This window comes from Acanthisitta chloris, unplaced genomic scaffold (assembly GCF_000695815.1).
Source record: "Acanthisitta chloris isolate BGI_N310 unplaced genomic scaffold, ASM69581v1 scaffold13962, whole genome shotgun sequence".
Taxonomy (NCBI): Eukaryota; Metazoa; Chordata; class Aves; order Passeriformes; family Acanthisittidae; genus Acanthisitta; species Acanthisitta chloris.
In genome coordinates, this window is record NW_008658925.1 from 73,381 (window position 1) to 88,490 (window position 15,110).

General features: G+C 36.5%; 1 protein-coding gene across 2 annotated transcripts in view; it reads right to left on the bottom strand.

Annotated features, from left to right (window-relative positions):
- ANKRD28 (ankyrin repeat domain 28) overlaps window positions 1-14,827 on the bottom strand; it is a 74,332-nt gene extending 59,505 nt beyond the window's left edge. The window contains exons 1-2 of one of the 2 annotated variants that reach the window (XM_009069201.1): window positions 14,711-14,827; window positions 13,489-13,572 (exon numbers count right to left, since the gene is read on the bottom strand). In XM_009069201.1, coding sequence (XP_009067449.1) covers window positions 13,489-13,572; window positions 14,711-14,827 — 201 coding nt within the window. Of the gene's footprint in view, window positions 1-13,488; window positions 13,573-14,701 lie in introns of both variants that reach the window. The other variant, XM_009069199.1, reaches the window with a different exon arrangement.
- Window positions 14,828-15,110: the final 283 nt, after the last annotated feature.

Below are 15,110 nucleotides of genomic sequence, written 5' to 3' on the forward strand. Positions count from 1 at the left end.
AGTGAGAATCCCCAAGAGGGAGGAGGCAGGGAAGAATTCACACTGCACGGCTTTGCTGTCTGGACATACTTTGCAATCCCAGAAACATCCTTGTTTAACCTGATGCCTGTAGGCATTTTTAAAATGGAATTTTTGTGACTGCATTTAAAGTTCGACTTCACACCACAGCATTAAAACCCATGGAAAAACCTCTCACTAAAAATTTCTCTTTAGAAACAAGCATGATAGCTGACTTGCATCTTCTAGTACTTTTAAGTAACACCTAAAAACACCTTTAATAAAAGCCGCACATAGAACATCAAGAGTTCAAGTTACATAAGCAAACATCAGATGACAAACTGCTCTTGTCCAAAAGACAAACTAGTCTTTAATACTGGCACTCAGGAGAACAACTTGACAGAAAGAGGATGGGAGAAAATTTGCTGGTTTAACTTTTATTGAATCCCAAACTTTAATGTCCATAGTCACTCAGAGAAGTGCAATTTTAGATGTAAGTTGCTACTCCATTACAGAAAAAAATTGGTAAAAAACTGAACCCGAAGTTCAGAACAATTCACATTGTTTAATAACACTGTTTTGGACATCTCTGAATAACAAAGACTTGACTTCAAACACTAGTTGCCTCACATCACAAGCATTAGGCACAAAACATCATTCAGGTGTAACTGAAGCCTGTGCTCTTAAAACAGTGGCCCCAAAAGAAAAACACACAAAAATGAAGAAAAGTGAGTCACATTTCGAACAACGAACAGCCATTCAGCCTCAAACTCCACCTAAGAGTATGATTGCTGGAGCCCACACTAACTATTGATTTGATCACAAAATGAGAGTGAAAATTTCTCATTTAAAGATATGGTTAAGATGTTTAAACAGTGAGATTCAATTAATGAGCATGTCTTGTTTATAAGGTCATTTTAAAGGACTAAAACTTCAAAACGATGCCATTTTACCAAGAAAACAGCCAATTTTAAAGAAGACTTTCTTTTTCATTCAATTTTTGGAAGACCTTTATTTTTGTCTGCCAATAACAAGAGTGAATGAAGCTGAATTTCCTACTTATTCTTGGAAGTTCTGTTACTGATGAAGTTAAAAAATTATCAGTAACAACATTTCTGAGGACAAGGTGGCTTGAGGTCTTCTGGTAGATATCACATCCTTATTTCTCATACCTATAGAGGTACATAGCAAAAAACCTTTTTGACTTGTAGCCAAGTATTTCAAGAAATAGATTTTTTTAAACAACAGAGATATCTGTATTTTTCCACTTGCAAGTAATTCACCTCAGAAACATCTATTTTCAATTATTCTTTTTTGGAAGTACTAAGTCAGGGTGCTTTTTGGAAATGCATGTCTTCTCATACCCTTTAACCTTTATGTTCCACAGGCTTTGTAATGTTGCCATTATCATTCAGCTGGTCAGGATTTCAAACTCGTTTACAGAACAAACAGAGCTTGTAAGAAAAGTTTAAACTAGGTGTCTGATCTATAAAAATGTCTACATAATATTTTTATATGTTATGTAGACATTTTCACATAACATATAAATGCTTTTGGCTAAATTATAAAGGTTAGGATTTCTTGGGAGTGAACTCAAGCATTCATTTGGGTATTGGATAAGGACCTGAATAACTGACCAGATTTTCTTAGCTGCTCCCTTTCACTGGAAGTTCCAACATCAAGAATTTGGTCCCATTTATCACTAATAAAGGTTACTGAATTCTTGCCCAATGCATGGAACGAATAAAGAACTATTCTCTGGCCTTTAGTAAGAGCAACTTGATCTCACAGTGCAGCTGAGATATTTTGGATGTACTTTCCTTCCCTTTAACTCAAGAATAAAAACAGAGCAACTTTTAGGGTCAAGACTATTTGTTAATATACTAGATCACTGAGGAAGAGAGCAAAAAATACTAACTGAAATTAAAAAATACCCACCCATAAAGCTCTGCAGTATTCAGAACTCTGAAATATTAAAAATACCCACAAAACCAAACAACAAACAAAAGACGCCAAACAATCACACAAAAATCCAAACCAATAATATATAATTCAAAATACTTTCCCTTAGCCATTCCCTTCCCAAATGCCAAGGATATGATTTGTAAACGTTTACCTGGTATGTATGGCAGAAGAAAACACCAGCTTTTAAGCAGAATGCAATTGCGGGTAAGAAAAATGATAAATAATTCTGAAACTAATCCTGAAAAAAATAAAGCAGTATGAGAAAACAATGGATTTTCCATAATGAGAGTACAGTGATGCGGAACGCGTTACGTAACCCAGCCCATGCTCACAGAGAGGGCTCAACGAGGGGCACCGACTGCCTCGTCTTACAGTGTCATCTATCTCTAATATTTGAGGACACAAATAAGAAAATACGCCAAGAGAGAAAACAACACAATACAGGCTCTGTTTATGCTCCAGTGAAAGATCACACACCACACTAGGTAAGGTATGCACATCACCACCACAGCTGAAATCCAGCACATTATGTTCGGGCCAGTGACACTTTTGTTCAGAAAAGCTGAGGTTTCTGCCCTTTTCATTGCAACGTGCTCGAATGACAACATCCCATGTAAAACAGATATTTGTCTCACTAACTGCATTGTCTTGCTGACAGGAGAAGATCTGGTCTTGAGATGGTATGTTTAGTGTTAGCACCTCTTCTTGGAGCAACCTAAAACATTTTCCTTGTGCATGTTAAGTTAAACAGCTTCACAAAGTTAAGGTCACCTAGTTGCAACACGCAAAGTCCTTCTGTTAAGGGACTCTTACACTTATGTGAACGTTTGACTCGGAGCAGCACACAACACAAATCTGTGCTAATACTGAGGCAAATTGCTAGGCAAGGAAAGTCCTGCAGAATATACCTGTTCTGAAGAATGAGAGTAAAAAAACCCCAATTTCCACCCAACAAGGGTCTGCAACAGAAAATAAGTCTCCACACTGATCACCAAACAAACCTGACAGAATGCCTCTGCTACTGAGGATCAAAACTCCTCTAAAACTGCTGGTTATTTTATGATCAAAGTATCTTATTACACTATTTCTTAGGATAAGTGAACATGGGATTAATTTAGAAGGTAACCGTCACAGGAAGAGCTAGCAGCAACTAAAGGCAAGACATTTGCACTCCTTTGAGATATTAAGCCAGCATCATGTAAGTTATTTATAAGCTACCATAATTACATATATACACATGTATATAAGTAGTATTTCATGCAAATAAAAACTGAAATTAATGATCAGGAAGGATAATAAAGTAGGACTTTAAAAGACTGAAAAGAGAACAGAAATTCACTGGGTTTAGGGACAGAAAGGTACAGACTGGTATCACAGGCCAGAGAAAACACCCCTTCAAACTCTTCAGCAAGAACTCATAGCAGTGACCTTCCAGTTCATTTATCCTGAGACCTGACACCAGTATGAGCCTTTTCAGGTCCTACCAACAGTGGACAAGACCAACAAGAAGTCCTCCACCTCGGGCATTCATGGGATAGCCCTCTCTACAACACAGAGCAAACAAATGAGAAATGATTTCTTTTCACAGTTTTGGTATACATCCATCCTTTATTGAAGCAGATTTATGGAACTTGAAAAGTGTATGTATCTACCTCATCTACAGCCTGTGTACAAGGGCCAAACTGGACAAAGAGAATTATGTTTACTGATAGTATATTAAATATTCCACAGTAAATATCTAAGATAGCTTTAACTGCTTGGAAAGTGGAGGAAATTAGTCTTGTTCAAACATATGGTGCATATATATAAAGAGTTTTCATCCAGAAAATAACTGCTAATAATCAGTAAATCCACACACTATCTTGCTTTTACCAGCAATGCATTCTTTACAGACTGTGTCCATGTTGGAACCTAATGCACATTAAGTTTATTGAGCTTTTTTCTTCTCTCTGCTCTTTCAGTGGGGATGTTCTGCTCTCAAATACCAATCCTTTGCATGTCAGACACAGCAACTGCCAGAAGTAACTCCAGTAAGCTCTAACTATTCAAGACCTTGCCTCCAGCTTGTTTTGTAAAAGCAGCAGGAAATGTAGAGCTTCGATTATGCTTTGAAGGTTACAGTCTTAAGCAATAATCACTAGAAGTAATATGGCAAATCAGACATGATCTACAAAATCATTACCACCAAGAATCGTACTGGAGACTCAAACACAAAACTCAAAACACAAACACATTTAAATTTGAACTAATTTTTCATGGTTCTCTACATCAATGACCATTTTCCAGTGTTAAAGAAATAACAGTAAGTGAAACAAAACCTGTCTGTCAAATCCCCAATTACTGTAAAACAAATTCAGTGCTCGGCCAATACAGTAAAAAGACTTCCATGCAGACATCCAAGCTCGTTTGCCCAGTTTAGCAAACAGTAAAACCACATTAGCATACTCCTAGGGGAGCTTACCAGGCCTGGTGAGAAGGAGGGTATGTTGGCCTGAGCAGCACACCACACTAATATTAATTCATGCTAAAGCCTCTCAAGAATAATTCTCTTTACCTGCACAAGGCAGCACCATGCCATGTTAGCACAATATTCTTCTCAGGGCGTCCTACCCTACCCTTTGCAGCGGTAACTTTTTGAGAGTTACTACCCACAAAACCCACTATACTGAGTGGCAATTTGCTGATGTTAGTCAGATTATCCCATGACTGTTGAAGGTTTGTTTGAATCACTCTAATAACAGTGACAACTCAATATATCTGAAAATATCATTTGCAGAGGCTAAATACAGTGCTATTGACATGAGGCAAGGAATTATTCCTCTTTGGACTGGCAAGGTTCTCTCATTAAGAATTTAAATTCTGAAGACAAATGCCTAATTAAACAGATTTGTATTTAAAACATGTTGAATCTATTTCTACACCAGAAGAGGAACTCAACACCATTTGGACACACTTTATATTGAGGCTGAAAAACATGATTCAGTCTAAACCACTAAAAAGGAAATAAGATATCTGACTTATTTGTTAGAGATGACATGCTTGAAAAAACATTCCACACTAATGAACAGGAAACCCACAACTTTAAAGTTACGATACAGTAACTAACATCCATATTATGAATTTAAATCTTATTAGAGTAGTTGGTGGATACTGTTTACAATATACAACTGGCAGCAAGTTTCCACTATACTTGGAAGACTCAGGTCTCCAAAGCTCTCCATTTCTGGAATCAGTCAGGCTTCAGATCCTTGGATCAAACAGCCTTATATCCAATCCTTTAGAAGCAGAAGCAGCTTTCCTATAGGAAAAGCTTCCCTACATTCCCTGCAGCAAAGTTTCTTCTTATCTCTTCAGATACATAACGTGAATATTCATGTTTTTGAGAACTTACTTAATTCTTTACCAAAATAACCCCTGGACATTCCCATATGGTAGTGCTGAACTCCATCTCCTCCCTTAAAAACACCTCACTAAAACTCAAGCATGTTTAGTGGCAAGATGTTTTACAAGCTTTGGGTCTTAACCTACCACGTACACTATCCACAAAATGCCCTTCTAAAACCAATTCCTAGATGTTCTTGCATGCAAGATACTTCAGCTCCACATTAAAAACTGATGCATGCTGGGAAGTTCTGAGCAAGCACAACCTGCTCTCTCTGCACAAGACCACAAACACTAGCCCCAAAACCAGAATTCTTCCCAGAATCATCCTGCTATTTTTAAGATGGTAAGAAGTTTCAATTAAGTGGACATTTTAATCAAAGGGGAGAGTCTCATGACTCATCATTTCACCAGGCTGGTCACACAGGAAATGGGGGTTCCTGTTTGTGGTGGAAACGTTTAGAAAGTACAGAGCCTATCTAGAAGCAGAAGGCAATACAGTATACCAAAATGTACACTGGACAAAAAAATTTAAGGAGAAAAAACCATCTTGCTCTCGTTCTAAAGCTGTATTTTATGAGAAAAATTTAAAATGCTTCATCTAATTACAAAATCTCTCTCAGATCTTATTAGAGATGAATTCTGAGTCAGAGATAGGCATAATTATCGTTATTTAGATGGGTAATAAAAATCCTGCAGTAAAAAGTTAGCAGTAGAAGGGTCTGAAGGCACACAGAGCTTGTTTTGTGATCTATGCCTATCCTGAGTTCACCTGCTCTTTGCGAGGTCTCACTGTGCCCCATTTGCCCAACATGAGGTTTCTTGACCTCTCCTTCAGCACCTGAAGCTGCCAGGCAGCAGCTGCTGCCCTGAGTAAAAACCTGTGGTTCTCAGAAGTGAACTTTACTGGAGAAATTCTCTTTATTACGGTCTGTTTATATAGCAATGTTTTATTTCCTCTCCAGCCTCCCGCAGTTATTTCAAAGGACAGTTCTCACTGTCATTTCATTATATGCCTACTGTTGTTAGCATTAAATAAGTAACCATAATTTTAAATATATATATGCTTATACTTTTTATATAACTTGAATACATTTCTATATAGGCACACACATATATATGTATTTTTGTCAATATACATTTTTTATTTGAAGGAAAACTCATAGTGAATCACTGTGCTTGATAACACAAAGGATGAAACTGAATGAAACTAACTGGTACCAAACTCTAAGTTATATCACATCCTATGTTCTCATCATATTAAAAAGACTTTCAAACTCACAAATACCTGTAATTTTATCCCTTAAATCTTCTACACTCTCAACTGAAAATAAAAACAGACTACAAATGATGCTCAACCAAGCAGAAACCTTTATAGCGGAAAAAGAAACAGCTCAGAAGTTGAATAGAATTTTAAATATATAAATAATATGGAAAATAATATGGCAAATAAAAATAACATGAAAAATTAGCTGGCTGTTTTAAAACAATTTTTCCTCTAGACTTGATCCCTAAAATGTGAAGCTATAAATATTTAGAATCACACTAGCTACAACAAGCACACTATAAAAGATGGGTGTCGCGAATTTAGGTAACTAAATTTGTCCTCATTCCAACTATCTCTGAGGGAAAAGGTGTTCTCAATATAGCAGAAAATCTACAAATATTTCTATGCACTTTATTAATTCCTAAAAATTCATCATTTTTCACTAAATACTTCTTTGCTATGATTAGAGACTCAAGGTATTACAACATTTTTGGAGAGAAAACATTTAAGATTCCTTTTAATAAGTCTGAATCCTCCACTTCTATGAAATGTTATTGCAGCTACACTCTCAGTGTCAGTCTAGATAGTTCAAATTACAATAACTGCTGTCTCTTTATTAAACGCTTGCCTGAAATAGGAAATTAGCAAAAGACCCAATGAAAAAAAAGTTCCTGATGCTTTTCGGACAGAAAAACATTGCGCTCTTCAGAATGTTTTACTATTTTCTGGTGTCTTTTTAATTCCTCCCTCACATTCAAATTAGCAAACCAGACGTTATGTCTGTCCTGCCAGGGAATACAATAAGATTCTGCTCCACAGTAACAAACACCATAGTGCAGATTTTTGCTGCCAACAGAAGAAGTCCTTCATGCAAACCGTCTAATTGCCTGCAGGAACCTGACAAAATAGTTACCAACACTGGCTGTGATGCATGTCTGGGACAAACAGACGGGTTAGCAAATCCATAATCTCACCTCTTCAGAAACACAGCTTGTAGAGTTAAAAACTGCACATCTCCTCCTCTTAGCCTTTGCTACATTATGCTAGCTTTTAACTACTATTTATTCTCACCAGTTCAGGTACAAAAGCCAGAGGGCAGCTTTGCTCTGACTACCAGGAGCTTTATCTAGTAACAAGAGGGGTTAGAGATGAATTGGCCTAGAAAATTACTTCCCTGCAAACATACTCCAAGTGGACCAAATCACAAACCACTATGAACAACTCTTTTTTCTAATCATGGTCACAGCATTCCTGAACAGGAAAGGATGATGATTTGGACACGTTTGCCTTCCCATTGCTTTTATCTGGCCCATGCAAATCTCTGTGCAAAACTGTCCAAGTTGTCTCCCCTGTTCCCTAAACTATTTCCAACCCCTTTTAAAAAAGGCCCTCACCAAAAGCACAGAAACATGGTACTGCAGATCAACCACCACTATTTGAAAAGCATCATGTATAAACCTGCTTTGAGAAGCTTCTTCCAGTTGTCCCTACCAGCAAATTCTTACACTAACTGTGACTCTAGGTTTGCTTGATAACAAAAGGCATAGCTCACTTTATGCATGGCAATAAATGCAGAAAGAGTTTTTTAGAGGCATAGATAAGTCACACTAAAATGAATTTTCATTTGTAGTTCTATGCATGTACACTTCTTATCAAAAACAATCAAATCCAAGTTAGCAATTGGTAAAATAATTGGCTACAGAAAGATCATGAACACAAAGGTAAGAAAATACATAAGGATTATTTTTACCTCATTACACATTATGAATTTATGTTTATTTGTTTTTAATCAAGTCCATGATATTTACTTGTGTAAAGTTCTTTACACTGAGAGATATTTCAATTGAATTGCTGAATTAAGAAAGCAATTACAGTTTTCCAGAACAAGATATCAAAAACTTCTACTAATGTATGAAATCATTATAGGATTCATTTGTATGATCAGAATGTCAAACTTAGTTTTGTAGAATGTTCCATATTTCTGCCAATTCAGGCTTTCCTGTTCTACACTACACTTTCAAGTATGCAGAAAAACACCTGTCACCTCAGTAGTTCAACCAACAAGCTTAAGTATAAAGATGAAAGTCAAGTGACCATACATTCATTTCCTACTTTTTCAATTTAACCTTTTTTAAGACTTTGCTGACCAATACCAATCACAAATAATCTTTCTTGTTTTTCAAACTCTGCTTTAACTTTCATTATTCATTCTTAAATTACTAGCATATTTGAGACCCTCAACAATCTAATTCTACTGGTACCCAGACCCAATGCTGCATGACAAGTCCTAGACTTGTCACTAGACTAACAAAACAATTTCCATGAAAACGTCATTTATGCAATGACCTGCAGAGTAAGATAAATTAAAAGAAATCAACAAGAAATCAAGTAAGATGTTGTATCTTACCCTAGAACAACATCCAGCAACATTCTCCTACTACACAAATAACACAAAGAAGTTATGCAAACACACATTTGGCAGGACTGGGAATGGAGACCACATCTCTACTGCAGCAGTCATCCATGCAGCCACCCCACTGCTCAAAATACCCGAGTCAGACACATAAACTCAGTCCTCGTGTTTGTACCTAGCACTTTAATGCTACAGGGTCATACCCTTTGTCAATCCCACCAACATAACCTGGGATTTATGGACAACACTATCTAATGCTATCTAATACAGGTAGGGGTTAGGGAGGCCAAACAAGATCATTTGGTTCTATGGTTTGGTTTGCTTTTCCCCAAAAGAGTAGCACAGGTGAATTTTTGTTTTACTTTGTGGCTACTTACTAAAGAAAAAAAGACATTAAATTAAGAGCTGTGCTGGACAGCCAATAGTTCAGAATAGAAATCATACAGATTGCTACAGCCATTGGTACAATATGAGGAATTTCATTTTCCCATCTTATATTTTATGTTGAAAAATGCTTAGCAACTCACACATAAAACAGCTTCAGAACATGTTTCATAGTTTAAATCTATTTTAGTCTCATAAAGCACAATACACAGTAAGATAGAGGTGTTTGATGTTTAAGTCACTTGTCACATATGTCAATATCACTATTTTAAAGAGGAACAGTAAGCACTTTTGAACACTAGGAGAGATCTGTTTGATTTTGTGATTCCTCCAAAGAGAGTGTTTGCTTGGCTTTAGCAGGAGAAGAGCAAGGGGCACACTGACACCAGCTCCAGAGAGGATCAGATATTTATCACCTCAGCTAAGATCGAGTGCAATGGGGTTATAAAAACTGCCTATTGAGTTACCTGAAGTATCAATTTTCCTGGCAAGAAATATTACCCTAATAGGTCTAAGAGGAGGAAAAATTATTCTGATTTTGAACAATTACTTCACTAGTCAGATTCGTAACCTTTAAATCTTTTTGACAGTGAGCTGGTACTCCCTCCACAGAATTATATTCTTAACTAATAGCTGAGATGAAAGATTCCATTTCCATGATCTTTTAAACAGAACATCATACCAGTTTTGATTACAAAAAGAAATGCCACAGTTTACAACAGTAAAAGGCCTTAAAGAAGATCTTAAAGAAAACCCCAAACAAATACAGCTTTATAAAACGCAATGCTGAAATCATTTAGTTAGCTCACACTGAATGCTGAAAAGTACATAAAATTCAAACCAACTATACTAATCTAATCAGTAAGAGCAGTAAATGTTGAGGATCCCCATTAACTAATAAAGAGATATTAAATGTGTCCCTTACCATGCAAGATTTTCCTTTCTGCCAAGTCTTGAAAGCTCAGGATGGTACCAAGAAATAATGATCATTTTTTCAAACATACATATATACACACACAGAGCCTAGCAAGAGCCATGTATATAACAGAAACTGTATCCAGTTTGACATATGTGATGTGTGTGATTTAAGCCTGATTCATGACACAAGCAGCTACAGTTACTCAAGCTTTCCTGGGAAAGGGGAGAGAGAAGCAACCCCTTCCCTTCTGGCTTTTTTCCTTTAACTGGAACCTCAGGAGGGTTCACCTTCCAAACAGTTCCTATAAATCAGATTTGTCTATAAAAAGTTGCACATTGCCAACGTGCAGAAAAGGTTAAGCCTTTTTGAACCACAATTTAAGCAGCTAGGAACACACTCTATTTGCTCTTTCCTCACAAAAGATTACCGCTGCAGATGGTAGTTTCGCACAGAGAAACTCATGTTGTGAAAGATCACCCATTTCAGAATATCTCTAAACATAACACTGGGGTAGAAGACATCATCTGTTTTAGGAATAATGCTCTAATACAGCCCAAACTGGATGCAATCTTTAGATATTACCATAACATCAAACAGCTACCACAGCCTAGCTTTGGGAAGCCAAGTACCCAGGCTCAACCCACTTAGCTTTAAAAGAGTACTAAGCCAATTGTGACTAATGCTGAAGATAACATATCATAAACATAAAAAGGTAAATTAAGATGGATGATAACAGAAAATACCCATATCTCACCACTAACGACCTTCCTAGATGAATGCCACTACAACAGCTCTATCTTCAGTGCACTGCTGGGCATAATTAATTCACAGAACACTGCTGGGTCTCCAGTTACTGACTCTAGCCCGTGAGCAGGGGAAGGGAGGATGGAAGGAATCTCAACTATTAGAATACAAAGTGCAAAATAATTGGTTGCTCTTGAGAGGGGGAAATGTCTCTGCAGAGGCATTGGAGGGAATGACTCTGGAATTCAAACAGCTGTACTGAAGCACTTGGATAGCCAAGTGGAAAAAAATCCAGCATATACACTGGCCTAATACAATTCACAACGGACAGAACAGTTTATTATGATCTTTCTCTTTATTAGGAAATATAAATAACTACTTCATTTTCTTCACTTTTTCCCTGCTTCTGTCCACGCCAATTTACAACACATAACACAGGGAGCAACTTTGGATCTAAACTATGTAGGGATATATTACCTCCAGCCAAGTACATAGAGACCACAAAAAAACCAAGGAAAAAGAACACAACACACACACAGACAGACATAAAAAAAAGTCCACTAGGCAGTCCACTTCATTTCTACCAAACACTGGGAGAATTTATATGCTCATTTAGTCCCAACCAACAACATTTAAGGGATAAATGTAAATAAATATTAAATACTGTAGCAGGACTAGGAAGGAAGTGGTCATGTGTGATTAGCATCTGCCTATGCTGAAGTAGGTAGCTGTGAAAAAACAGCATATTTGTCCCCCATGGATTCTAAGCACACCTTGGGAGTAACCAGGCTAAGATGCACACATGTTCTGCTAAAGGGAGATGTATCCACAGAAAGGAATACAAAAAAATCTAAGAAGCAACTGTAAAACCTTCCACATTTTTTACTATTCCACCTCCAATATAACTACCTGGCAGTCTGAAGTAACTCTCTTCAAAGGCAGCAAACAATTCCAAGCTTTCCTAATTAAGCACATTTGCTGAGTTCCTATTTATTTGCAACTGTTTGACAAAACTTGAAGAACAAAAACCAAAACCAACACCCTACCACATACGTATTGAAATCTAGTAGAGACTTTTGTAACAGATAACAAAAAAAGCAGAAAGATACTAACCTAACTTTCTTTACAAGCTCTATAGCTATGAATGCTAAACCTGATTTAAACACATGGAGGAATATAACGAAACAATACAGACTAATCATCTTTTAAAACTAAAAATGGCAGCGTGACCAGAGCATACATATGAAGACACTGGAAGGATACATAGCTAATGCTCTCATAACTAAAGAGAAGATTAAGTCTTTTGAAATCATCTAGTTCATCACACAGTCTTACTTTAGGGCACATGAAGCTACTAGAAATGGAAAAAAAGTCCAGCCTCATCAAACAAAACTTCAGATTTCACAGCCAGTTCTCTTATATAGGGTCCTACTCAAGCTCTTCAAGACAATGGGAGGGGGCTCCCTTACACTTCAGCTGGCAATACTCAGCTATAAACTCTGCAGAATGCTTTTAAATGTCAAAAGACAAATATCAAAATAAATATTTGCTTTTGAATTACATCACTCCAGAAGAAAGTGTAAACAATTACCATGGTCTTAAGTGGGCCACTACACAGCATCTAGATGTTAGTCTTTGACTTTTAGCATCACTCTTGTTCTAACACATTTGGAAGAGAAATAGCTACATACATTCCTAGAGCACTAAACCCTAAATGGTTTGTGTCAGTCTGCTATAATAATCAATGCAATTTCTCATCCATGTAAAGAATTTATGCTGTATTATCTTGCCTAGTGTCAAATGTGTATTAGAATTTTAACAGAAACACATTATCTGCATGCTGTCCAAATCTTGAATTTCACCCATGGAACAAACTCAATTTCATTTCAGTACAATTTTTAAGTCTGCAGCAACTGAGTTTGCAGCACCACAAACAGAACATATAAACACAGTATCTCATTCTTACTAATACAATCATTAGGCTTCCCTTTTTAAAATCTACTGTTAAACCTCCCTACCGACACCCCAGAGTCTTTTCTTATAATTGTCTAACATATACTATATGCGGTACTCAATTTTGAAAGAATCAAAATCTATACAGCATCACACTTACCCAGTCCAACTTTCTGTAAGTTAGTCTGATGCAACTGTATACACAAACTTTTCAATTACCCAAGCATTGTAGAACTAACATTTACTAACATTTGAAAGGAATATAAATTTAGGTCTTTCCTATGAACACAGATCTGCAAAGCTACATTCCTCCTTCCCAGTGCGTATGAATAGGCTTTACTCAGTCTAGTACATAAAATTTACAGCTCAAGAATTAGCAAAGTTTTAAAATGATTAGTACAGCAGAAAGCTGAATATCAAAACAAATTAAAAAATACATTCAAAGCTAATGATGTTTGGTTTTACCTGAAAATTAACATCTTCTTTCTTAAATATTAGTGCTCGAACTTCATCAGGATCTCCATTAAATATAGCTTGAACCAATGGTGGCTGAAATGAAGAAAAGAACACATCTTAGAATAAAACCCCATTTTAGGTTTTAGTGATACACACATATGGTTTCTTGATACATAACAGACACACAAGATAATGAGGAAAATAAAACATCTCAGGCAGTGAAATAAAGAAACCAGCACCTGTATTTAGAATCAAATAAATTCCAAGCTTTAAAAGCCTCAAACACACAGACATACTTTAAGTCAATGATATATATATATAAATGAGTCAATGATATATATATGTATATGATATATATATGAAAGAAAAAAACAAGAGAAGACAAGCTTGTAACAGCTGAAAAGAGAACGCCTCATAATAAAATGAGGGCTGTAGTCACGTGCTGCAAATTCTGTACAGCATAAGCAAACAATCCCCTTTTACATTAGCAAGTGACTAAAGTTACTGGAAGTCTCTCACCTGTTTAGATGGAGTGGGAAAGCAAAGTGCATCAGATAAATATGGTAACAAATTCACACTCACACACATCTATTACTAAATATAACAGGATTTCTTAGTAAGAAAAGCTGCTGAGGTATGCTAGCAAGATTTAAGTCAGTTACTTGACAAAATTAAATAATTTAAAGCAATAAAAGCACAGTCCCCAGTGTTGATCTTCCAGAAAGTGCCAACTTGAATCTAGCAGTTATATCCAGACTGTGACTTATGCTATTTTTTATTTTAGCTTAGAATTGCTCTTGCTTGATATAACTACATACTCTATCAGTTCTCAAAATAAACACAGCATATTATTATAATACAATGATTGCATCAGTTTCTAAAGTGGCACTGCATAAATGTACCACTGGAAGAATGAGGAGTAGAGCAGGGATATGTCTTTATTTCAAATACAGACCTCCAAGCCCTCTAAGAATCTTCTGCTATGACACAAAGAGTCAAGACCTGTTACTGCTACACCATAAATAAGGTTATACGAAACAGAATGGACCCTTACAAATATAAATTCTACCACTAAGTTTCAGGTTTTTCCCCTCTTTAGCACAGGCAGTTTTTACCACCTTGTCTTGTTTCAACATTGTATATATTCACCTTAACCTTAGGAAAATAACTCTTTGTATTTACAACAGCATTATTATAAGCAGGAAATATGCCAACAAACAACATGCCTTACCAGCACATTTCCAGAGGGTGGTGGATGTAAAGGTACATTTTCCTGAGGTAAATCGGAAATAAATGTGGGAGAATCATCTTCCACCTCCTCCAAAACAACAATACAGACTCGACTCATTCGATCCGTTTGAGGAAGCACAAGCAAACAAAAAAATGCCAGCAACAGTATTTTTGGAACCAGATTGCAGGTACCACAACAACGACCATAGAGGAAATACTTTCACCTGTTTCACATGCCCTCACAGACTTGTGAGTGCCACCACTGGTGTATCAGCATTTAAAAAGTGACATTCCAATTCCCCTTCGCAATTCATTTTTCAGCTTTAAACACCCTGAGATGTTCAAGACACTGCAGAAAAAAAAAAGTTGTTCTTTTTACGACAAAGATTCCCTAGGCATCG